Here is a 24,662-nt window from a genome sequence, read left to right as displayed (position 1 = left end):
GCAGGCAGGACATGTGTGCCTTGGCCCTCTTCCCATGCTCATGGAGAGCACACATTGAGGAGCCTGCCAGCAATGAGCTGATAGTAGCGGCGGCAGTGGTGACTGCGCAAGGGGTCACTGGGAGAGGTATCTCAAGAAAGATACACAGCTTCCCTTGGCTGCAACAGGGAACAGAGTGTTCCCTGTAGGGACTCAGCCTGGATTCCTCCAGCCTGAGCAACTGAGCAGCTTCCAAAAATGCCATTATTGGTCCCCGAGGGTCAACGGGACAGGACTTAGAAGCAAAGTTTTGTGGCAGTGATAAGTCAAGTCCTGGTGCTCAAGAGAAGATGGTGGATACATTATTGGAGGGGGGCAGGTCATCTCCCTATTTTTTTTAGACCTACATTTACCAGCTGCTACCCCTGTCTCCAATAACCTGTCCTTCTAGGACAAACTTAGGCTGGAAACTCAGACTGTGTACATACCATACTTTTAAAGCACCCGACTGCCCCCAAAGAATTGTGGGAACTGCAGTTTTCCGGGAGCTGTAGTTTGGCGAGGGGCAAACTGCAGTTCCCAGCATGCTTTGGAGGAAGTCCCACCCTTTAAATGCTGAAAAGCTCTTGTTCTCAGGAAATTCTTCCTAATATTTAACCTGAATCTCCTTTCTGGTAACTTGAATCCATCGGTTCAAGTCCTACCCTCCACAGCAGAAGAAAGCAAGCTTGCTCCATCTTCCATGTGACAGCCCTTGAGATATTTGAAGATGGCTATCATACCTGCTCTCAGTCTCCCCTTTTCCAGGCTAAACATGCCCAGCTCCTTCAACCTTTCCTCATAAGGCTTCATTTCCAGACTCTTGATCATCCTGGTTGCCTTCCTCTGCACACGTTCCAGCTTGTCACCATCCTTCTTAAATTGTGGTACCCAGAATTGGACACAGTGTTCCAGATGTGGTCTGATCAAGGCTGAATAGAGTGGTACTATTATTGCCCCTGGACACTAGACTTCTGTTGAAGCAGCCTAGAATTGCATTAGTTGTTTGCTTCTTTGCTTGCTTATTTGTTTGTTTGCTGCTGGTGGTGACTTTTGTGAATGCCCTGGGAGCTACTGAGGGGCCACACTAATGCTCACGGGCACCGCTTTGGAGACCCTCTTCCAGGTCTCAGGCCCATGTCTTCCCTAGCCCTTCTTTGAACTGGAGGTTCCAGCAATAGAACCTTGTTGACTGCAAAGCATGTTCTCTGCTCCTGAGAGCTGACCTCCTTTACTGGCCCGGCCAACTTACTGGCCCGGCCAACTTGCTGGCTGAGTTTGGCACTGGCCTGGGCCAAGGTTGCAAATGCATCAAAGAGCATCACATGAAACAAGGAGGCGCCAAACGAGAGGGAGACAAAGGGAGACATGGCCAAACAATCCCAGAGGAAGTTGTTCATTGTGTACGAAAGCAGAGATCCGTCTCATAGAAGTTTGAAAACAAAGCCCGTTCTGTCTCCCCCTTGGCAGAAGGTAGCAAGGAGGACCATTCACGGCGTCCTGGTTTTACCCCTCCCCACACTTTCCCCCCTCCCCACCAATGAAATAAAAATGGAGCAGCCCTTCTCAAGCTGCTAAACATCTCAGCTCAGATCTTTCCACGGAACACTTCCACGGAAACTAGTTCGCCGGGCTGGGTTCCCTAGGAGGGAAGGAAGAGCAACCAAGGACGTGGAGAGAAGGAGATGGCCCCTCCCCCTCCCGCCCTGTCATCAAAAATTATGGGAAATTATGTGCATTTTTTCACACGGAATCAGCTGGCGAAAAGCTGGGGACTTGGCAAGTCAAGTGTGTTCTTTTTGGCAAGCGCCCCAGCCAAGCCTGAAAAGGGACAGTGTGGGAGCTGTCTCAGCTGGGAGCTGTAAAGAACTCCACCCTCTGGCCACATGGCTCCCTCTTTTGGGGGGACTTCTGTTTTTGCTTTGTGGATCTGGAAGAGGAAGGCTTGTCTTCTCCTGTCCTCGGTCCACTCATTCTCTGACTTCCTTGGTGGGTTGGCTGGTTGCGGTTGTGCTGGGCCGGGGGGTAACCTAAGCAACGCGGTCCAGGTCCGATCCCGAATCCAAGGGTTCTGCAAGGAGTCAGTCCAACAGGGCCAAGACAGGAAACCAGGCAAGGGCAGGCACAGGATCACAGGCAGGTTCAGACAAACAGCAACGTTGCTCCCACAACCTGGGGCGGGGTCCAGCAGCCATTTATGTCTGTCGGGGTAGCGGCCGGTCCTGATCCCCCAGTGACTTGCCTCCCTGTCTCGCCCAAAGGAGAGCACTCCTCCTGCAAGTACTCAGGCCTCTCCTTCTCTCAGACCTGAGTCTCTGCAGCTCGGGAGACGTCGGTGGGTTACTAGACCCATGGGCTGCCTCAGCCTCCCCTGACCCAACTGGTAGTGGAGCAGCTGTAAGTGATGGCCCAGCTGAAGGCAACGAGATCATCTCCGCATCTGGAGCCAGGGTAGGCTCAGGCCCCTGACTCGGCCCAGTTGGTGCTTGTTGCAGGGGAACCTGTGCAGACTGGGGCTCAGGATCAGGCTCCAGACTAGGTTTGGCTGCCGCCTGAGGCAGAGGATCCAGTGCGGACTGAGACTCCTCTGGCTCCGAGTCCAAGCCAGAGTCCCCGGCCATCACACCGGTTCCTTGAAGGGGTAAGATGAAACCTGTAGCATCAGGCCAATAGTGCCTCTCGCCCAATGTCCTGCTCTCACAACTGTGGTCCAGCAGATGCCCTGGGGAAGACTGCAAGCAGATCTGAGTGCAACAGTTCCCTCTTCCCACCTGCAGTTGCCAGCAGCTGGAGATTTGGAGCAATTTACTGCCTCCAGCGATGGATGCACTGCCTCTGGCTTGGTCTCTGGCCTCCAAAGCCACTTGCAACAACTCAGAATGGAAATAAAATGGGAATAAGCAGAATGTCATAAGTCAGATCAATGAAGCAGACAGAAATATCAGCATAGAAAGGCTTTTGATTCTGCTGCCTTAAGACATCTCAGGGGCCAGAGGATACATAGAATCATAGCACTGTAGAGTGGATGGGACCCTAAGCGCCATCTTCCTTCCCTTTAGATATCTGAAGATGATTATCCTATCTCCTCTCATTCTCCTCTTTTCCTGGCTGAACATACTCAACTCCCTCAACCGTTCCTCATAAGGCTTGGTTCCAGACCCTTGACCAGGGGTAGGCAATATAAGACCTGTGGGCCGGATGCGGCCCAATTGCCTTCTCAATCCAGCCCGCAGATGGTCCGGGAATCAGACTGTTTTTACATGAGTAGAATGTGTCGTTTTATTTAAAATGCATCGCTGGGTTATTTGTGGGGCCTGCCTGGTGTTTTAGTTGTTGTTTAGTCGTTTAGTGGTGTCTGACTCTTCGTGACCCCCTGGACCAGAGCACGCCAGGCACTCCTGTCTTCCACTGCCTCCCACAGTTTGGTCAGGCTTATGTTTGTAGCTTCGGGGTGTTTTTACATGAGTAGAATGTGTGCTTTTATTTTAAATGCATCTCTGGGTTATTTGTGGGGCATAGGAATTTGTTCATTTTCTTTTTCAAAATATAGTCCGGCCCACAACATGGTCTGAGGGATGGTGGACTGGCCCACAGCTGAAAAAGGTTGCTGACCCCTGCCCTTGACCATCTTGGCGCATAGACTAATGCATTTGTTCCCCAGGGGAGGGCGCTGTTGTGCTATGGAGGCTTCCCATAGGCAGCTGGTTGGCTGCTATGAGAACAGGCTAATTCCAGGGTTCTTCCTATATTCATTCTTCCCAGAGAAATTTGGCTGAACGCTGCTGAAAATATGAATTCGACGTCCCCTTGGTCTGATCTGGCAAGACTCCCCTCACAGTTTTATCAGGGTTTTGCTGAATTCTGCAAATACTTTGGGGTTGAAAGAGGAGGGGCTTCAGGAGACACAAAATGTTCCCTGAGAAATGGAGTTGCCGTATCTACCTGTGCGTTTACGTTTTGCTGTTTTGAAGCAGTGGGTTTTCGTTGCTGCTGCTGCTGCTGTATTACTTTTATTTTATTTTATTTTTATTTATTGAATTTATATACAGTACCACCCTATACCCAGGGGTCTCAGGGTCCAGCAAATCAACAAATAATACACAAGTTTGCTTCATACACCCAATTGTGCAAGCCATTCCTTCTCCCCTTGGTAGAGTTCTGTGCATTATTTTCACAAACATGGGCATTTTTCTGTGCAGTTTGGTGTTGAAGAACTGCATCATCGCATCAGCGGGGAATTGTCAGTTTCAAAGGATAGCCAGCCGTGCTTCGGTTTGCATGCTGATTGAGAGAGGGCATATGCCGGATTAGTCTGTGTCAAAACCGATTGATTCATATTAATCAAACCAGAGAGTGTGCAGTTTCCCCCACAACCCTCTCTTTTCGCTGGGGATATAGAAAAACGCTTCCTGCTAAAGAGCAAAAGGTGACCCTGGAAAAACTGATGGCAAATCATCCACCCAGACAACTCATAAAAGGGCAAATGCAATGGATGCGCGATCTGTTCACTTGGAGACTTGGAAAAATAGTTCCGTGATGGCCGAACCTCACCCAAGACTGTTCTGTGTTTGTTTTTCCAGCTTCCAAGTTCCTCCCCTCCCTCTGGTTTTCTAAGAATGTGAACTTGGAGGTTAACCCCTAGCCTGCACCAAGTTTCTTGAATTTTGCAGATTTGACTTGGCTGCAAAAAAAAAATGAGAGGAAGATTCGGCTCCAAGCATTATCATGGTCACTTCGGCGCTGTGCTAAAATCACCATTATTCATACCATGCCGTCAGAGCATGAAGCAAACATCTGCATTATACATTTAAAGCACCTTGCTGCTGCTTTAAACAGTCGAGGCTTCCCCCAAAGAATTCTGGGAGCTGTCATTTTTAAGGGCGAGGAGAGTTTTTAGATCCCCTGGTCTCCTGACAGAGCTACAGTTCCCAGAGCTCCCTGAGAAAAGGGATGGACTGGTAAACCCCAGAGAGAATTGTAGCTCTGGAGGGGGAATTGGGTCTCTTTTTTATATATAATAATAATTTTTATTGAGTTTTCCATATTTAGTCACATTTTATTACATAAATCTATAACCTTAAACCTTGCTCAAACAGAGCATCAACCACCTTCCCTCCCTCTTTCTGACTTCCAAACATCTTTAAATAAATTCTTAGCATTTCTATAACGACTTTTTTACCTTCTATCTTCTTTTAACATTTCACCTTGTTATATGTAAAACAGCTCCTTACTTTCACATTACGAAACATTTCAACTCAAACCTACAAACGTTTTCAAATGTTTTCAATTTTCTTTCATGTAAAATATAAATTTGCTCCACTCGGTTTGAAACATTTGGTCGCACCGATTCCAGATCTTCCCCGACAGCTTTGCCAACTCTACGTATTCCACCATCTTTGTTTGCCATTCTTCCAATGTAGGAAGTTCCTGCTGCTTCCATTTCTGGAAGTATCCTTGCAACCGTTGTGGCATACATAAACAAATTTACATCTTTCTTTTTTGAATTTCCTCTCCAATTAAACCTAACAAAAATGCCTCTGGTTTTTTGTTGAAATTATATTTAAAAACCTTTTAAAATTCATTATATATTATATCCCAGAAGGCTTTGGCCTTGGTACAAGTCCACCAGCAATGACAAACCTAGACAGCAACTTAAAAAGCAGAGACATCACCTTGCCAACAAAGGTCTGTATAGTTAAAGCTATGGTTTTCCCAGTAGTGATGTATGGAAGTGAGAGCTGGACAATAAAGAAGGCTGATCGCCGAAGAATTGATGCTTTTGAGTTATGGTGCTGGAGGAGACTCTTGAGAGTCCCATGAACCGCAAGAAGATCAAACCTATCCATTTTGAAGGAAATCAAATGACTTTGGCCACCTCATGAGAAGAGAAAACTCCCTGGAAAAGACCCTGATGTTGGGAAAGATAGAGGGCACAAGGAGAAGGGGACAACAGATGAGATGGTGGGACAGTGTTCTCGAAGCTACCAGCATGAGTTTGACCAAACTGTGGGAGACAGTGGAAGACAGGAGTGCCTGGCATGCTCTGGTCCATGGGGACACAAAGAGTCGGACACGACTAAACAACTAAACAACAACAACAAACAACAAGTCCACCACATATGAAGGAAATTCCCTGGAGGGGGAATAGGGTCTCTGAGTAACTCTTGGCACCTCGAATCCTGACACCTTTGCTCCACAACCTGCTCAGCCTTCTTGGCTGAAATGTAGGGAACATGGATCATGTAACCGCAGCAAGGTCTGAAGGTCAAGTCCTGACATGCTCTTGCTACAAGGGGTGGCAGCTGGCAGTACCCGACCTTCGATAAGCACCACCTGGTTTTGCAATTGCAATTTGCTGGAAACAGGTGGGGAGAAGAGAGGAAGAAAACCTGTCTCTCAGACCCAACACACTGCAGATAACTGAGGGAGGCACAGCAAGGAGGGAACTTCACCACCATGCTTTTTCATTTTTCTAATTTTGTTTTTATGCTGCCATTCTGGAGACTCAAAGCAGAAGGCATAAAAGCAGAACGTAATCATTCTTTTTTTAAAAAAAATAAGAACCAAAGCCAGCCATAAAATGTCACAATAAAAGCATCAAGAGCAGAAACGCAATTAACTAAAAGGAGAGGCATCAATCACGGGCTGCTTAGAGGCAGTCTAAACAAAACAAGGAAAGTCTCATGACCTCCAAGATGCGGCAGGCCAGGCCGAGACTGAGGCTGGCTGAGAGGGGAAAGGAGTCTGGTTGCTGAAGATGCTTCTGCATCATCCATGCTCACACGTACGCGCATGCTGACGCTGTCATAAAGTTTGGACTCTGTGGCATTTCAGCTGGGCTGGATCGTTCGCGCATGCCAGCTCAGGGATCACCCACACTTCCTTTTGTCCAGCTGCCTTCAAATGCTCTTTATTTTTATTTATTTGTATAACAATTTTTACTGAGTTTTCCATATTATCATAATCATATTCTATTATATAATGCTATAGCCTGAAACATTGCTCCAACTGAGCAGCGACCTCCCTCCGTCCCTCTTTCTGACTTCCGAACATATTTCCGAAATTTTTAGCATTTCTATAACCACTTTTTTACCTTCTATCTTCTTTTTTAAATATTTCACCTCATTATACCGTATTTTTCGCCCTATAGGACGCACTTTTTCCCCTCCAAAAATGAAGGGGAAATGTGTGTGCGTCCTATGGGGCGAATGCAGGCTTTCGCTGAAGCCTGGAGAGTGAGAGGGGTCGGTGCGCACCAACCCCTCTCGCTCTCCAGGCTTCGCGGACCTCTCCGCCCGCAGCGGGAGCGCTCCCGCTGCTTGGGGAGAGTTGCCGGCATCCCGAAGCCTGCACACACTGAGATCAGCGCGTCCAGGCTTCGCGGACCTCTCCGAAGCAGCGGGAGCCAGCGCTGGGCTCCCACGGCTTGCAGAGAGCTGCCTGTTTGGGGGCTGGGGTCAGGGGAAGCTCGGGCCGCCCCAGCCCCGCGCCTGGTGGGGAAATAATTTTTTCCCCTTTATTTCCCCCCAAAAAAACTAGGTGCGCCTTATGGGACGGTGCGTCCTATAGGGCGAAAAATACGGCATGTAAATCAGTTCCATATGGTCACATTACAAAACATTTCAACTCAAACCTACAAACGTTTTCAGATGTTTACAATGTTCTTTCAACAGTTGAAACAGTTCTTCGCGCTGATTCCGGATCTTCCCCGTCAACTTTGCCAACTCAAATGCTCTTTAGAATCATGGAGTCGTAGAGCTGCAAGGGACCACGAGGGTCATCTAGTCCAACCCCCTGCAATGCAAGAATCTTTTTGCCCAATGTGGGGCTCAAAGCCACAACCCTGAGATTAAGAGTCTCATACTCTACCAACTGAGTCATAGCTAGCGCTCAATCAGAGCAAATGCCAATTCGAGTTTCCCCCGGATTGTTTTCTCCTGCTCTGGAGGGTAGGACTCGAACCCATGGCTTCAAGTTACAAGGAAGGAGATTCCAGCCAAACATCAGGAAGGTCTTTCTGACAGTAAGAGCTGTTCAACAGTGGACAGACCCCCTCAGGAGGTTGTGGACTCTCCCTCCTTGGAGGTTTTTAAACAGAGGTTGGATAGCCATCTTTGAGGCTGAGATTCCCAATAAACACATGAAACGTAACCGGCTGTGTTCTTAGATAAATAAGATTTACTATTCATAGTATCAAACTGTAAATTTCAACAGAAGTAAGTCATAAAGTTCAACAAACGAACAAAGCGGAAGACCCAGTGGATCAGATCATTCTATAGTCAGTTCATGCATAAGGTCCATTTATCTAAGAAAGCCTCTCCTCCATACAGAGGGGAGGAGTTGCGAGCAGGAGCCGTTTCCCGCCTTGGCAGGGGGCGTTCCAGCCCCTGACCAGCTGGCCTGGCTGCCACGCCCCCAGGTAGCCAACCAATCAGGTGGAGGCTTGGGGGCGGGGTTTAGCCGCTCAGATGCGGCCACGGCAGCACTTCCCTTTCATTCCGCTGCTGGTTCACTTGGTTTTTCGCCCACCTTGTAGCAAATTGTCACAACTTTTAGGTATTGGCGGTTAGGCATTGGAATATGTTTGTGTATTGGAGGGCAGGGTGTGCCCATCGCCTACCCCTCCACTTTATGGGTATTCCGGTAAAGGAATCCAGCGGTCATGGATCCTGTCTGACGCCCTTGCTGGTGGCTAGGGCCATGGCATGACCCCCGGTGACATCTGGGGGAGCTTCCAGTTGTATTTGCATCAACAGGCTCCTCCCACTGGTGGTTAACCCTTGTTAGACTCACCCCTCCCTGTTGTTTTATCCAGTGCCCAAGCCAATACCTCTCACATGCTGTAATCAATAAAGTTGTGGCCTTTTTTAGCCCATTAACCTAATATAATCTAATGAGGGACGCAGGTGGTGCTGTAGGTTAAACTACAGAGCCTGGGACTTGCCGATCAGAAGGTCGGCGGTTCGAATCCCCACAACGGGGTGAGCTCCCGTTGCTCGGTCCCTGCTCCTGCCAACCTAGCAGTTCAAAAGCATGTCAAAGTGCAAGTAGATAAATAGGTACCGCTCCGGCGGGAAGGTAAACGGCATTTCCGTGCGCTGCTCTGGTTCACCAGAAGCGGCTTAGTCATGCTGGCCACATGACCCGGAAGCTGTATGCCGGCTCCCTCAGCCAATAAAGCCAGATGAGCGCCGCAACCCCAGAGTCGGCCACGACTGGACCTAATGGTAAGGTTCCCTTTACCTGTAACCTAATATACTGTGTCCATGTGTCTTTCTTATCCCCAAGCTGGTGTCGGGTCCTTGAATCACAACACAGCCGGTTACGTCTCATGTGTTTATTGAGTATGCTTTACGTGACCATAGGTTTGTTTGCTGTTGCCTTGCTGAGATTCCTGCATTTCAGGGGGCTGGAATAGAGGGCCTTTGGGGTCCCTTCCAACTCTACAGTTCTATGTTTCTGTGATTCTATTATCCTAAGGCAAATGCTCTACTCCTGAGCTGTGCTTTGCATTTCATATTGCAAGGGACGGATGTCTCTGAGGGCCAGGGGCTTGTGAGGTTATGCTGGGGCCAAACCACAAGCCCCAGAGAGCTTGACTGAGCCCCTGCTCGTCCACCTCGCAAGCCCCTCGCGACCAGCATGCGACTGTCCTGTATGTGACCAGGCCATTCAGCTCATCTCACTTAGCAGATAATAAATATCACCGGCCCCTGTTTTGCCAAAAGACATTTTAATCTGCGGAAGAGCTTAACGGCTCTCTCGGGCCTACGCAGGAGAAGGGCCAATTTCTCCTCCGGCGCAAATTCATTTACTGCCGTGGATGGGAGCTGGGGGTTGCTTTAAGGATGAACGTGGCCCCAGGGATGAATGGAGCCAAGAATAGCCGCTCGCATCTCTAAACCTGCGGTGTTCAGCTGGGAAGCCGATCGGTGCGTTTCGTCACACACTAGTAATTCATCAGCCAGCAGCCCGATTCACGGACAGCGAGGCGAACACATGTCCCTGCACAACCAAACTTCATTCTCCAGCCACGTCGGGGAGGTAGAGAATGAATCAATCTCAGTTTGGTCACGTACCAGGAATGCTGAGCGGAACGCTAAGAAGCCTCATTGTAAGTTACTTCCGGTGGCTAAGAGTAGAGGAAGCCAAAAGGGAGTTTTGACTTGAAGCGGAGAACCCCATTCATTGTTTCATAAAATCATTGTAGAATTGCAGTTGGAAGGGGCCACGAGAGTCTTCAGCACCCGCAATGCATGGATCTTTTGCCCGATGTGGGGCTTAAACCCACAACCCTGAAATTGAATGTCTACCAAGTGAGCTACTCTCAAGCCCTGGGGTCTCTAGGTTTGCTTGACTCACTCCAGGTGGTAGGTACAGGGTTCAAATCTCCAGTCATCTGGATAACTCAGTAGACTCGTAATCTGGTGAACCGGGTTTGCGTCCCCGCTCCTCCACATGCAGCTGCTGGGTGACCTTGGGCTAGTGCATGGGTAGGCAAACTAAGGCCCGGGGGCCGGATCCAGCCCAATCGCCTTCTAAATCTGGCCCAGTCCGGGAATCAGTGTGTTTTTACATGAGTAGAATGTGTCCTTTTATTTAAAATGCATCTCTGGGTTATTTGTGGGGCATAGGAATTTGTTCTTTGTTTTCTTTTCAAAATATAGTCCGGGCCCCCACATGGTCTGAGGGACATTGGACCAGCCCCCTGCTGAAAATGTTTGCTGACCCCTGGGCTAGTCACACTTCTCTGAAGTCTCTCAGCCCCCCTCACCTCACAGAGTGTTCGTTGTGGGGGAGGAAGGGAAAGGAGAATGTTAGCCGCTTGGAGACTCCTTGGGGTAGTGATAAACGGGATATCAAACCCAAACTACTACTACTACTACTACTACTACTACTACTCTTCTTCTTCTTCTTCTTCTTCTTCTTCTTCTTCTTCTTCTTCTTCTTACTATATGCTGCATTTGATGCTTATGGTCTATAAAATAGTAGAGTTGGAAGGGACCGCAAGGATCATCCAACCCCCCTGCAACGCAGGAATATTTTGCCCAACATGGGACTCAAACCCAGGACCCTGACATTAAGAGTCCCATACTTCACTGACTCAGCTATCCAGGGAGACTTAAAAGGCAAACAACAAAGCTAGGACCATTTCCTAATACTGGAAAGAAAGGAGACGGTAACACGTCATTCATTTTTTGCATTTATAGCCCACTTTTTCCAGGCATGCACACAAAGACACACCTACCTTCCTCTCGATGCAGTCAAGCAGTATTCAGGGGAACATCCCAGTCAAGCATCTCAAGGGAACATCCCAGGATAGGTGCCAACTCCCTGGGGCCTTGGGTGCCCAAACACCCAAAAAATTCCCCATGAAGGGGCCTGGCACCCACACATTTTGGTGCCAGGGCTGTGCACGCTGTAATGCACCCACAAGCCCCGACACCCACAGTCGTGGGGCCCAGATGGCACTCCTGCTTCCCAGACAGGCCAACGAGTTCAAGGAGGGCACAGAGCAGGGCAAGGGAGGGCTGCAGGCTGGGTAGGGTCCCCAGAGGCAGGCAGAGAGCCCTGGAGCTATGCACCCATCAATCTTTTCTGTGTCAAACTCAGGCGGCTGCCTGCATTTCAGGCAGGTACCAAAAAGGGAGAGAGAGGGGGCTATATTGGGCACACATTTGCATCGTATTTGCATGCCCCGATTTATATGCACAGAGGCAAAAGAGTTAGAAACAGTTGCTGAAATTGCAGTCGAAGTGCAATCGGTCTGCTGCCCAGGTGTTAAGGTCTTGGTGGGCACTGCTTCTCAGGTCCCCCAATTCTCTGGTCTTTGACAAGATGGCCCCTTAAAGAGAGGACCCTGACGAACAGAGGAATACCCTCCGTAAAGCAGGGACACCTGAATGAAAATGAATGTTGTGGATAAGCACAGTTGCCGCTATCAGCCGAATTGCATATATCCCAGCCTCCATCTCTCCTCCCTTCCTCCAAGCCGAGGTCTAAAAAATCTGGCTGGCTTGTCTGTTTTCCAAATGCTTTTCACAGGCCCTTTCTCCCCACCAAAGGGGCAGAGGAAGCCATGTAGAAGCAAGCTACTCTCCTGCTGGAATAAACCACTGCTGTTTGGGAAATCAGGGTGGACCGGTACAGCCCAAAGTCTTAAGTTGTGGGTGAACGTATCAGACGACACAGCGATTCTTCAGACAGCTCTTGTTTACTCACAGGCCAGAACTGAACTGAACTGAAGGGTTCAGCCAACCTGCTTATATAGAGCTCAACTACAAAGCAACAGTAACAACTTTCTGTAACTATCCAATCACTGGATGTCACTTTCAATTCCTTATTTGCATATGCGGACCTGGTGAAAACTATCTACAGTATCCCCCTGCTGGCCCAGGGTGAGAACTTCAGTACATAACACAAAAGCATCTAATTTGGTCAATAAAGACCACAACTGCCCATCCTCGCTCCAGAAATATTGGTTTTTTGTTTTTGTTTTTATATCTCCCAGGGAAATAGCTCTCTGGTGGTCCACTTCCTATATCGGTGGGCCCCCAACCGTGGACTTGCTCGGCGATGGCAGGGACCAGCTGCAAGCCAACATTTTTACCTTTCCCATAATGCCCTGGGGCATTGTGGGAAATTCAAAAGGGTGGCTTGCAGACCCAGGGCAGGTGTCAGTGGCAGTGGGCCTTGCCGGAGGATGTTGGACCTGCTTTGCGGGATAAAAAATAAATAGTATTTATTTTTAAATACTATACTATTTTTAAATAGTATAGAGCTGGAAGGGCCTATGAGGGCCATCTAGTCCAACCCCTTTCAACACAGGAATCTTTTGCCCAGCGTGGGGCTTGAACACAGGGATTATGAGTCTCTACTGACAGAGCTATCATTGCCTGGAGGAACTTTCAGTCTTAAATTTGCCACACCGCAGGGGCAATGAGGGGAAGGGAAGAAGGTTAAGGGGGGGGTGTTTATTTCACAGAACGGCTGGCTTTTGAGGAGGGAGTTGAAGGGGGAGAGCGAAAAAAGAGCATCACCAAGGTATTTTGGGAGTCGGTTCCAGGCTGCTCCAGAATGCAAGTCTGGTGATCAACAAATGCCCTTCCAAAAGGGACTTGAGGCTTGCCAATTGCGGCACAAGAAACCTCTCAAAGATTCTGGCTGCACCCCTGCCTGGGATTCCAGAATAATAGCTCGGCTGTTTTGTTTAAAAGTGAGAGAGAGAGAGAGAGAGAGAGAGCGCATAACACGTGAGCTCCTCTTTTGGGGAGATGTGTGACAATTTAAGAAACAACACAGACTAATCATAGAATCCTAGAGTTGGAAGGGACCCAGCGGTCATCTAGTCCAACCCCCTGAAATGCAGGAATCTCAACCAGATCATCCATGGCAGATGGCCATCCAACCTCTGCTTAAAAAGGAGAGTCCACCACTACTCGTGGGAGTCTGTTCCGCTGCCGAAAAGCTCTTACTGTCAGAAAGTTTTTCCCCCAAAACCTTTAGTCGGAATCTCCTTTCTTGCAACTTGAAGCCCTGGGTTCGTGTCCTACCCTCCGGAGCAGGAAAAAACAAGCATGCCACTGGGATATTTGAAGATGGCTCTCAAATTCCTCTCAGACTCCCTTTTTTCCAGGCTAAACATCTTTCCAAGCTAAAATCTCTTGTCCATCTTCAATGTTTCTTTTTTTTTCTTTTCATTCCCTGGTACAGTTAACAACATACCAGCTCCAAAATAGCTGCAACTTTTAAGCAAGGGTGTGCTTTTACTCACAGCCTTACTGGTTAATATTTGCTAATTAAAATCAGCAAGTCAGCAAATCACGAAACTCCCGGCTCTATCATGCAACAGTGACTACGTTATTACATGAGCACTGGTCCACAGCATTTGATATTTTCATTTACATACATTCATTCAAAATAAGATGGGTTTATGAAGCAATTCTATATCCTCCCACCACACTGACGAAGAATTCTACAAAACAGGAGTCTATATCCGGAATCACTGTTCAGTGTCGGACATCATATTTGCTGAATACACAAAGCTTCACAGCTTGTCTTTCATCATACAAAGTCTGGTACCTCGCTTCATTCAAAGATTTTCAGAGACTTTGAGACTAAAGATTTCATTTTGGATTTGTTGTGGTTTGAAGGAATTCTATAAAAGATTGCTTATTGCGCATGTACATGGTCATCGTGTTGCCTAGACATTGCTGATGCAGCCAATCCCTGAAGGGAGCAGGCTTGAAGTCACCACCCTATCACCTGGGATAGCTCAGTGAGTGGAGCATGAGTCTCTCAATCTCAGGGTTGTGGGTTCGAATCCCACATTGGGCATGAAGATTCCAGCATTGCAGGGGGTTGGACTGAATGGTCCCAACTCTGCAATTCTGTGATTCAGTGACTTCAAGCCTGCTGAACCGGTGCTTTGAAGTCCTGAGAACCGTTGCCTGATGTCACTGTGATGGCACCTGCTTGGCCAGAGAGTTTCCCCATCGACCTTTCATTTGGCCAGCAAGGTGTAAGGAAGTTAAGGATTTGGCCCACCCGCCAGATCCGGTTCATTTCTGGCACGTAGACAACCCAGAGCTGGAGAGCCGAAAGGTCTGACTCTGCATACATCATTTCCCTGTGTTTGGTTTGTCAATGCAACTCACCAGAGCTTGAAGCCTGTATTCAGGGTCTACTTATGTTCTTGTGAATGAATATATCACTTGCCCTGGAATCTGCAGATTCAGGACCCCCCACAATGTTGCTGGGTGTGTTTTTTTCTCCCCTCTACAAACAGGTCCCAGAGGCTCCTTTTCTCAGCCAGCAAACTATGGGGCTGTCTTGTGAGATGTTGTTTTCTGTTCTCGCTTTCAGGATTCCGACGTTTCCTTGCCCCGCGATGCCAAGCGCTCCCCTCGGAGCTGTTTTGACACCGGGGTTTAGCACCAGTGCCTTGGAAGCGCATGCTATTTACCCATAATACAAATTAACACCGCAGTCACGCAGCGTCATGATTCATCTAAAATTAAAAAACAGTCAGGCTGAGTCAGAGAGTTATTCTTAGAGTTCCCTGGGCAATAGCCACGGAGGCCGGGCAGAGTGCAAGAGAGCCATCTGCTGTACAGAGATGGGAAACGCCACGTGCCGGAACTCCGAGAGGGTTAGCGGGGGATTAATGGGGACAAATGGGGATTAATAGGCAAGAGAGGATTTGATGCTTGCACAAGAAAGCCTCTTCCAATTATCCAAGAACATCATGCCACAATCAAAGGACTGGACCTGCTGGCTTCTCAGCCGTTCCACTTTCTATTTCTGAAGGCAAAACTCCAGGAATGGATAATGGCATTAGGCAGTGGCGTAGCGTGGGTTGTCAGCACCCGGGGCAAGGCAAGTAATTTGCGCCCCCTAACCCGTGGATTTGCGCCCCCTAACCCATGGATTTGCGCCCCCTAACCCTAACCCCCAGATGTTGCGCCGGGTGCGGCCGGGCCCCCCTGCACCCCCCACGCTACGCCACTGGCATTAGGGCAAGCTCTCATTATCGCTTTTGGGAGAAGAATCTCGCCTTGAGGTTTCGGCCGAGGCTGGGCTGACACACGAACACCCAGACACAATCCATTCCCAGTTACAACGTAGACCAGGCTTCCCCAACCTGGTGCCCAACCTGGAGGCATCAGACTTCCTGCATTTCAGGGGGTTGGACTAGATGGCCCTTGGTGTCCCTTCCAACTCTACATTCGCTTTTTTTGTTTTTGTTTTTCACATGTATTTTGTGTTTTTATATTGTGTTGTAACCGCCCTGAGACCTGCGGGTATAGGATGGTATACAAATTGTTGCTGTTGTTTTCTGTGACTCTACAGACCCCATCTACACCAGCCTGGGGCCATGCTAAAGCGTATTGATACGATATGATACGAATCTTTATTGTCATGTCCCATACAGAACAACGAAATTCAAAAATCTATATCAGACATTCAAAAACCAACAAGCCTGCTATCCCAGCTATCCCAGTCTGGTTAGCCCCCTAAACACTCTGATACCCCATAATTAAATACAATATACTCCCATAGAGACTCCTTACACTGCGTTTAAAACCAAAATAGCATCTGGATAGAAACTGTTTCTCAGGCGGCTAGTCCTAGTCTTTATAACCCTGTACCTTCTTCCAGAAGGCAGAAGCTAAAAGAGATCATTTCCGGAGTGCGCACTATCCTGCGCTACCTCTGCAGCTTTCTTATGGCACCTGGAAGTGTAGATTTGATCCATGAGGTTTGGAGACGCCAGTCTAGAGTCAACAAATTTAGACTGCAATCCTAATCTCGCTTATTTTGAAGTAAACCCCACTGAAATTTTGCATGGGGTTGAACCCTGGGCATCCTGCCCAACAGTTCTATGAACCCAAGTGGGACTTACTCTGAGTAGGGGTGGTTAGAGTTGCTCTGTAATTTATTAGATCCTCTTTAGACTCTGGGGCAGGTGTGAATCAGGGACTGGAGATTTCGGTCTCTGCATCGCTGGAGATGGAGTCCTCTTGGTTCCCTCCATCACATTATGACCTGGAGGTGAGGGGAAGGGCGTGGGTGAGGGGGCTTCATTTCTGGTGAAGAAGCAGGGGCTGGCTGCCATGGGTGCCATTGCATGAGCAATCCATCCAGAAACGTGAATAATCACAGGAATGTAGTGTCATATACATATAAGCTAAAAATATGTAAAGGTAAAGGTACCCCTGCCCGAACGGGCCAGTCTTGACAGACTCTGGGGTTTGTGCGCCCATCTCACTCAAGAGGCCGGGGGCCAGCGCTGTCCGGAGACACTTCCGGGTCACGTGGCCAGCGTGACAAAGCTGCATCTGGCAAGCCAGCGCAGCACACGGAACGCCGTTTACCTTCCCGCTGGTAAGCGGTACCTATTTATCTACTTGCACCCGGGGGTGCTTTCGAACTGCTAGGTGGGCAGGCGCTGGGACCGAGCAGCGGGAGCGCACCCCGCCGCGGGGATTCGAACTGCCGACCTTTCGATCGGCAAGCCCTAGGCGCTGAGGCTTTAACCCACAGCGCCACCCGCGTCCCATAAGCTAAAAATACATATAAGCTAAAAAAAAGCTAGAGCTTAAGGCCCAACCCTCTTGGGGACCCCCTAAAAAAATTAAAGGAAAAAACTGGATGTACATTTCCAAAGTATAAGATTAAAAACAAATAAAATAAAACCTACCTACAGCAACAGTGTTTTGTGTTGTGTAGGCTCCTGTGATGTAAGTAATAAGTCCCGCCTGCTAGCCTGCTCCCTAAAATATCACTGATTTGCTCATTTCTATATATAGGGTGCCTACATTCTGCATGTCAGGTGGTGCTGCGGTCTAAACCACAGAGCCTAGGGCTTGCCGATCAGAAGGTCGGTGGTTCGAATCCCTGTGATGGGGTGAGCTCCCGTTGCTCGGTCCCTGCTCCTGCCAACCTAGCAGTTCAAAAGCACGTCAAAGTGCAAGTAAATAAATAGGTACCTCTCCAGCGGGAAGGTAAATGGCATTTCCATGCACTGCTCTGGTTCGCCAGAAGCGGCTTAGTCATGCTGGATACATGACCCGGAAGCTGTACGCCAGTTCCTTTGGCCAATAAAGCGAGATGAGCGTCGCAACCCCATAGCCGTCCGTGACTGGACCTAATGGTCAGGGGTCCCTTTACCTTTTTTTTACATTCTGCATGGACTGGTTGCATGGCAACATGTGCAAATGGCTTTAGATACCTATTAGGTCCATAAATTACTATACAGATATATTCAACACAAAAAACAGTGACAATTTGTTGTTGACAAGGGACAGATGGGCGTATAAAGGGCCCCATTACCTTCAGTAGCTTAGGGCCTCATCAAACCTAAATCCAGCCCTGCAGGAATGTGTTGAGGCCATAACTCTGGGGTCAGGATCTGGGGTCCAGAAAGGATCCCACCCCCATTCTACCTTGGACCACACCTTGATGGTCTGAGCGCAGGTATAAAATGGGACTTCCCAACAAAAAAATGAGCTTGTTAGAGCTTCAGTGACACAGTGGGCAATAGATATGGAACACAGTATAGATTTTAATGTCTAGGAAAAACTCTGGAAAAGTTACTTGAAGTTCACAGCATGTTCTTCTTTGAAGGAGAAGTACTTGAAAATGATTTACGGGTGGTATTTAACTCAGAGATTTGCTAAGATGTATAAGACTGAATCAGATAAGTGCTGGAGATGGAGGGAACATTCTTTCCGATGTATTGGACTTGTAAAAGGGTAAAAGAGTATTGGGAAATGATCCATTATGAATTGAAAAAAATGTTTAAATGTACTTTCTCAAAAAAATTCAGAGTCCTTTCTGTTGGGGATAATTCAGACTGAAATTCCCAGGTGTCAAAAAAGGTTATTTATGTGTGCTATTACTGTGGCCCATGTTTTGGAAAATGAGCGAGGTCCCAACTAAAGAAGAATGGCAACTTAAGTTGACAGAATAGGCACAACTCACAAACTTAACATATAGAATAAGAGAACAAGAAGAACATATGTTTAAAAAAGATTGGAAAGTGTTTATAGAATATGTGGGAAATAATTGCATACAGCTGAAAACGCTGGCAGCGTTAAGATGAATTCAACAGTGTAAATAAGTTTTGAGGGATGCAATAAGTTAGATTCAGTGTTTGATGTGTAGGGGAGAGAGTTCAAACCCTTTCTGAACCATGCAGCACACTGTTTGGCCATGGGCCCCCAGAAGACCAGACACAGTTACAGGTTAAACAGATGTTGCTGCAACATGGATCGCTCTAGTTTAGGGTCCTAGCCAGCCAGCCATGCCCTCTTGCAGGATATTCCATTTTCTTCAGACATGCTTCCATTTTCCAGTGTCTCCCTCTCTAGCAGTCAGCACTCCATAGCAACTGAGCATGTGAAGTCTGCAACGGGATGCAATGTGATCCTTCTGCAAACCTTGGGTTTTCCTGAGCCAGGTGAAACCTTCCACTTCTGCATGAACTGTTCTGGCCCTGCAGGGTCGACACTCACTCTCCAGACATGACTGTTGGAGGGATGTAATAATAATAATAATAATAATAATAATAATAATAATAATAGGGAAGAGTAATGTTTAGGGAAGCTTTTAATGTTTAACAGACTGTTGCATTTTAATATTTTGTTGGAAGCCGCCCAGAGTGGCTGGGGAAATCCAGCCAGATGGGCGGGGTATAAATAATAAATTATTATTATTATTATTATGCCCATCTGATTGGATTGCCACTCTGGGCAGCTCCCAACAAAATACTAAAAACACAATAAAACATCAAACACTAAAAACTTCCCTACCCAGGGCTGCCTTCAAATGTCTAGAAGGGATATTTAGATTCCAGCATTGCTAGAAGAAGAAGAAGAAGAGTTTGGATTTGATATCCCGCCTTTCACTCCCTTTCAGGAGTCTCAAAGCGGCTAACATTCTCCTTTCCCTTCCTCCCCCACAACAAACGCTCTGTGAGGTGAGTGGGGCTGAGAGACTTCAAAGAAGTGTGACTAGCCCAAGGTCACCCAGCAGCTGCATGTGGAGGAGCGGAGACGTGAACCTGGTTCCCCAGATTACGAGACTACTGCTCTTAACCACTACACCACACTGGTTGGACTAGATGACCACTGGCCCCTTCCAACTCTACAATTCTACAATTTTATAATTCTAAGATTCTGTGATGCTAAGAGGGATAGAACTACCTAAACTGTATAGAATTTTATTCATGTATGCGACTACAGTGGCGAGAATGTTACTTGCCCAAAAATGGAAAGAAGAAGTCCCAGCAAAGGAAGAATGGATACAAAAACTTATGGAATATGCAGAAATGGCAAAACTTACCAGAAGAATAAGAAATCAAGAGAACAAACTTTTTATAAAAAGAATGGAAATTGTTTATTGAATATTTACAGACAAATTGTAAACAGATAAAAACACTGACAAGATTACTGTAATAACCTGCAGCTACATAAGATTATATATTTAAAGAAGATAAGTAAATGAGTAAGTTAAGATAGTTTAGATAATGCAGAAGATATTAAAAATAAATTTAAGGAGCTGCAGAAAGAGGGGGAAGGAAGTCAAGTTTTAAAATGGCTAAATGGCTAAATGGCTGAAGACCATTTTTTTGCTTTACTGTTTTGTAATTAATATTGTGTTTATCAATATTTTCATTTGTTTTTGTTTTCTTTTTTGGTGTACCAATAAAAAAAAGTCAAAATGATTGTAAAATCAGTGAAAAGTATATATCTGAAAAGTATAATTAAAATTTAAAAGAAAAAAAGATTCTGCGATGCTAAGGTCTGTGGTCTGACACTGCAATGCCATTCTTACGTCCTTGCCTTGTTTTTTCTCCCATCTCCTGCCCAGGTTCCTTCTTCCCTTCCCTGAAGCCCTCGGGGATGCTCTTCAAAGTCATCTTCTGGTTGGGCTACTTCAACAGCTGCGTCAACCCCATCATCTACCCTTGCTCGAGCAAAGAGTTCAAGAGGGCTTTCACCCGCCTCCTCAAGTGCCAGTGCCGGAGGAGGAGGAGGCCCATTTGGAGGGTCTACGACAACCACTGGCGAGGAGCCTCCATGAACGGGTCGGGCCAAGACTCCGAGAGGGAGCCCAGGTCTAGGATCTCCACGCTCAACGGCTCCTTCATGTTGAACTCGGGCAGCTTGGAAAGAGCCAGCAAACGGAGGACTCTGAACTTCAAGAGGTGGAGACTCTTTTCCCCTTTCCAGAAGCCCTCCACCCAGCTGAAGGAAAAAATGAACAGCCTCTCGCAGAAAATCCGGGGCAGCTCCGTCAAAGGGGGCGCCGTGGCCTCGTACAAGACGGAGGTGGAGTCGGTCTCCATCGGGATCCCCAATGAGTTCATGGAGTGCATTGAGTACCAAATGTACGACGATTTGACGGACTCCGAGTCCTGCGGGCTTAAGGAGACGGATATTTAATTGCCAGCAGGGATCTCTGCCCTTTGGGGTTCCGTTTTCTTTTGTCGATGTCTCTTGTGCGGTGGTTGGCTGTCAAAAGGGGGGCAGGTAGACTCAAGTGGATGCCCTGGGAGCCGAGTGCGGGAGCCCGGGTTTTGAGTACAAAAGGCCCCATGCTCTGCCCCAAGCCATCTCCCGTCCAAGAAGGGTCTCAGGTAGCAAAAACTGAGGAAGAAAATGTCTCCTCCACCAGATACCTTGGAGAGCCTCTGCCTGGCCGTGTAGGCTATACTGATTCAGTTGTGTCTGACTCAGGATAAGGCAGATTATAAACTGTTTGATTTGAACCCGGCCCTTTCCCTCAGCCGTCATCAAACTTGGAATCTGCGAGGGGAGAAGTTGCCACCTGTTCCTTCCACCGGGCAAAGTCCACCGGAATGAAAGATGGTTGGCAAATACCCAATTTTTAGCCCAGGTGTGGGGTGCCCTATTTTGTACTGGTGCTCAGAATATTGCGGTCGAATCCGCCATGGATCTGGATGGGACCCTTCGAGGTCTACATGGGCAGGTCCAGCTCAATGGACTCCCATGAGCGTTGGGGTAGTCCATGGAAGAAGAGTTTGTCAGCACAGGAGACAAAGCAGTGAGAAGTATTTGTTTCTCTTATAGGCAAGGGGGTGGTCTTGGTAGGGTTGGGAAACCCTTTTTAATCTGTGCCCCCCCCATATTTGGCACTGGGGAAACCCCAAGTATTTGCCTAGAAACTCTGAAATGCATAAATTAATGGCATAAATTAATGGTTTCGGGGGGTTTTGCATAAATTTGCCCAACTGTTACTCTTGATTCTGAGCTCTTCGTTGCAGAAAACTGCAATTTTGGGCCATGTGGAGTGAAATATACTTGGAGTCGAGAGTGGATTTCATGCTCTTTATTCAGCTCATAGTGGTGAGGAGGAATGGAAGTTCCCCCAGGATGTCTGCTTTATATACATTATTTACACAATGGGCCCCACGTGATTGGCTAATTCCGGGATTCACCTGTAGGCCAATCAGGCTGCAGATTCACTTCCACCTGGAGCTGGATTGGTGGCTCCTGTGGACCAATCATACTGCTGCATTCTGGATCCTATTGTTCTAGGACCAATCAGAATGCTGCATTCTGGATCCTATTGTTCTAGGGCCAATCAGACTGCTGCATTCTGAACCCTATTGTTCTAGGACCAGTCAGACTGCTGCATTTTGGATCCTATTCAACTCAGTACATAACATGGAAGCAGGAGAGGTAAGGGCATGTCACCTCAGGCAAGAGGGGGAAAGAGGGTAGCCAATCAGAGAGCTCGCAGAAGCTCCACCCCTTGATCCAGAGGGGAGGAGGAACAGAGTCTTAACACAGAATATCTCTTTCATGTCATTGTTGTTTCGAGGGAGAAAGCAAGACGGAGGGAATATCTGCTTGGAGTGCAACTTTCTGAGGGACACAAATGCGGCCCCCAAGGCCTCCCTATCAGGCCCTTGGAACACTCTCCAGGCCACACCCTCTCCTCAGGCCACGCCCCTCACTGTCCCTGCTTTGCATCCCGAGTGTTTCTGCTTGGCTCAAGTGTGCCCTTGAATTCTGACGATGCCTTTTGCTTCTCTGGATGGAAGATGGAGAGCAATGTGTGTGTGTGTGAATGTGCAGAAACATGCCTACTGTGCAAAGGTAGCATTTGCATTCATTACTCCGCCCATGTCTGCCTCTGACTCCGCCCACTGCCAGCGTGCAGCCCTCAGAAAGCTACCCAGCTGGGAAGGCGTCCCTTTGTGTGAAAAAGGTTGTCCACTCCAGGTTTAGAGAACAGGAGATGTCCCCATTTTCAAAATTTATTCCTGCAACAAAGTGGTCTAGAAGCTTGCTTTCTACCTGGAGTTTTGAAGAACCCAAATCTGATGTTCTTTAAATTTAAAATAAATGCCGAAAACAGCAGAAATCCTAAAAGCAGATCAAATGTAACTTAGCTATGAAGTGAGGTCAAGTCAGTACAGTGGTACCTTGGCTTATAAACACCTTGGGTTACAAACACTTCAGGTTACAGACTCCGCTAACCCGGAAGTAGTACCTCAGGTTAAGAACTTTACCTCAGGATGAGAACAGAAATCGTGCGGTGGCAGCGGGAGGCCCCATTAGCTAAAGTAGTACCTCAGGTTAAGAATAGTTTCAGGTTAAGAACAGACCTCCAGAACAAATTAAGTTCGTAACCAGAGGTACCACTGTACTACAATAGGGACCTTTTTTAAAAAAAAACAAGGATGGGGACAAGGTCTTCTTTTGGAGAGATTGTCAGCTTCACCACTGGACTCATTCACACGACGAGGAGAATTTAACCACCTCCAATTTGGTTAGGGGATTGTGATAAAATTCACTTCGCCACAATGACTGGTGTGGCAGACAACCAGCCCTCCACATCAGTCCACATTGCTATGATTGTCTGTTTGTATGGAGGCCCAAATGACTATGAGTTGATGACGGTCACTCAACGGTGAGGGGAAATCACTGCATATTCTATGCGTGGAAAGCAATCCCCACCTGACTGCCAGAAATCTTATTTAACCAGCTTGGCACCTCTCATTGCCCACATGCTTTCAAGTGACTCTTTGTGGTCATGTGGACTAGAAACTTGAAACAAGAATGAAAGCACAGGTTCGGTGGAAGCACAAGTTCATGCCCAGCACCCAGAATTCTGAGAGTGTTTAGATTTGCACAAAACAGAAGCATCGACCAAAGAAGGAAAAACTGGTAGGACTTGCAAAGGTTTCCAGCTTGATTCAACCTCTAAACTAAGGTTTACAGTTGCGTTCCAAGGGTAGCAACTGTGATTTTACAGTGAGAAAAGTGAAGGAAGGAAGGAAGGAAGGAAGGAAGGAAGGAAGGAAGGAAGGAAGGAAGGAAGGAACTGTAGGTGGATGGTGGGACAGCAAGAAAGGGCTGTATGTACATTATTCTATTCCCTTTTCTCTGTGCTGTCACAGCACACGCCGACTGGATGAATTTCAGGCGGCCATTCTGGTGTTTGTCAAAATATTTCCCCCAAGGCAGCCAATAATGTCAGGCAAAAACTGGCCCTGATTGAGCTTACACAACTCCATCTGGTCTGCGTGTGTTTCTGAGATAACATTTGCCAAAATTAATGATTGGAAAGAACCAGCGACTGCATGTAGACCCTGATTTCTTAAATCCCTGGCAAAATTCTGAACCCCCCCAGATCTCTTAAATCCCTGGCAAAATTCCCAATAGGACAACTTGGATCAAAACGTGATTCCTCCCCCCCTCACAATCCTTTTCGTTTTTTATTTGGACCTGGGTGGCAGCCAGCAAATCATGGCCCATAGCAACTACGAATCAAACCCAAATGCTGAAAATAGCATCGTAGCCATTGAACGCCGCCTGTAGTTGTTTTCATAAGGAAACAACTTTGACTGGCCATCAAAACCCCGTTGGCGCAGAGTCAAAATTCCACTTGAGGTCAACGGGAAGGCTTGAATGTAGAATTTTATTTAAAAAACAAAGTTAATGTGGAGTACTACTAAAATCTGTGGATTTCTGTTGATTTGGGATCAAAACGGATAGCGTCCATGCAATGCACAGATTTCCGTGCATGGTGCTTCAGAAACATTGAGGTAATAGTCAGGATGCAATGAATATTCTCTAGTTTTGCTCCCCCCCCCCAAACTAAAG

General features: G+C 47.5%; 1 protein-coding gene across 1 annotated transcript in view; it reads left to right on the top strand.

Annotated features, from left to right (window-relative positions):
* Window positions 1–21,865, top strand: part of ADRA1D (adrenoceptor alpha 1D) — a 63,773-nt gene extending 41,908 nt beyond the window's left edge. The window contains exon 2 of the mRNA XM_082236509.1: window positions 20,395–21,865. Within this exon, the coding sequence (XP_082092635.1) occupies window positions 20,395–20,969 (575 nt within the window). The 3' untranslated portion in view covers window positions 20,970–21,865. The remainder of the gene's footprint in view (window positions 1–20,394) is intronic.
* The last annotated feature ends 2,797 nt before the right edge of the window (window positions 21,866–24,662 follow it).

Source organism: Podarcis vaucheri, assembly GCF_965113315.1.
Source record: "Podarcis vaucheri genome assembly, chromosome: 9".
In the NCBI taxonomy this organism is placed as follows: Eukaryota; Metazoa; Chordata; class Lepidosauria; order Squamata; family Lacertidae; genus Podarcis; species Podarcis vaucheri.
Note: the sequence above shows the minus strand (reverse complement) of the source record. Positions and strands in the feature narration are given on the sequence as shown.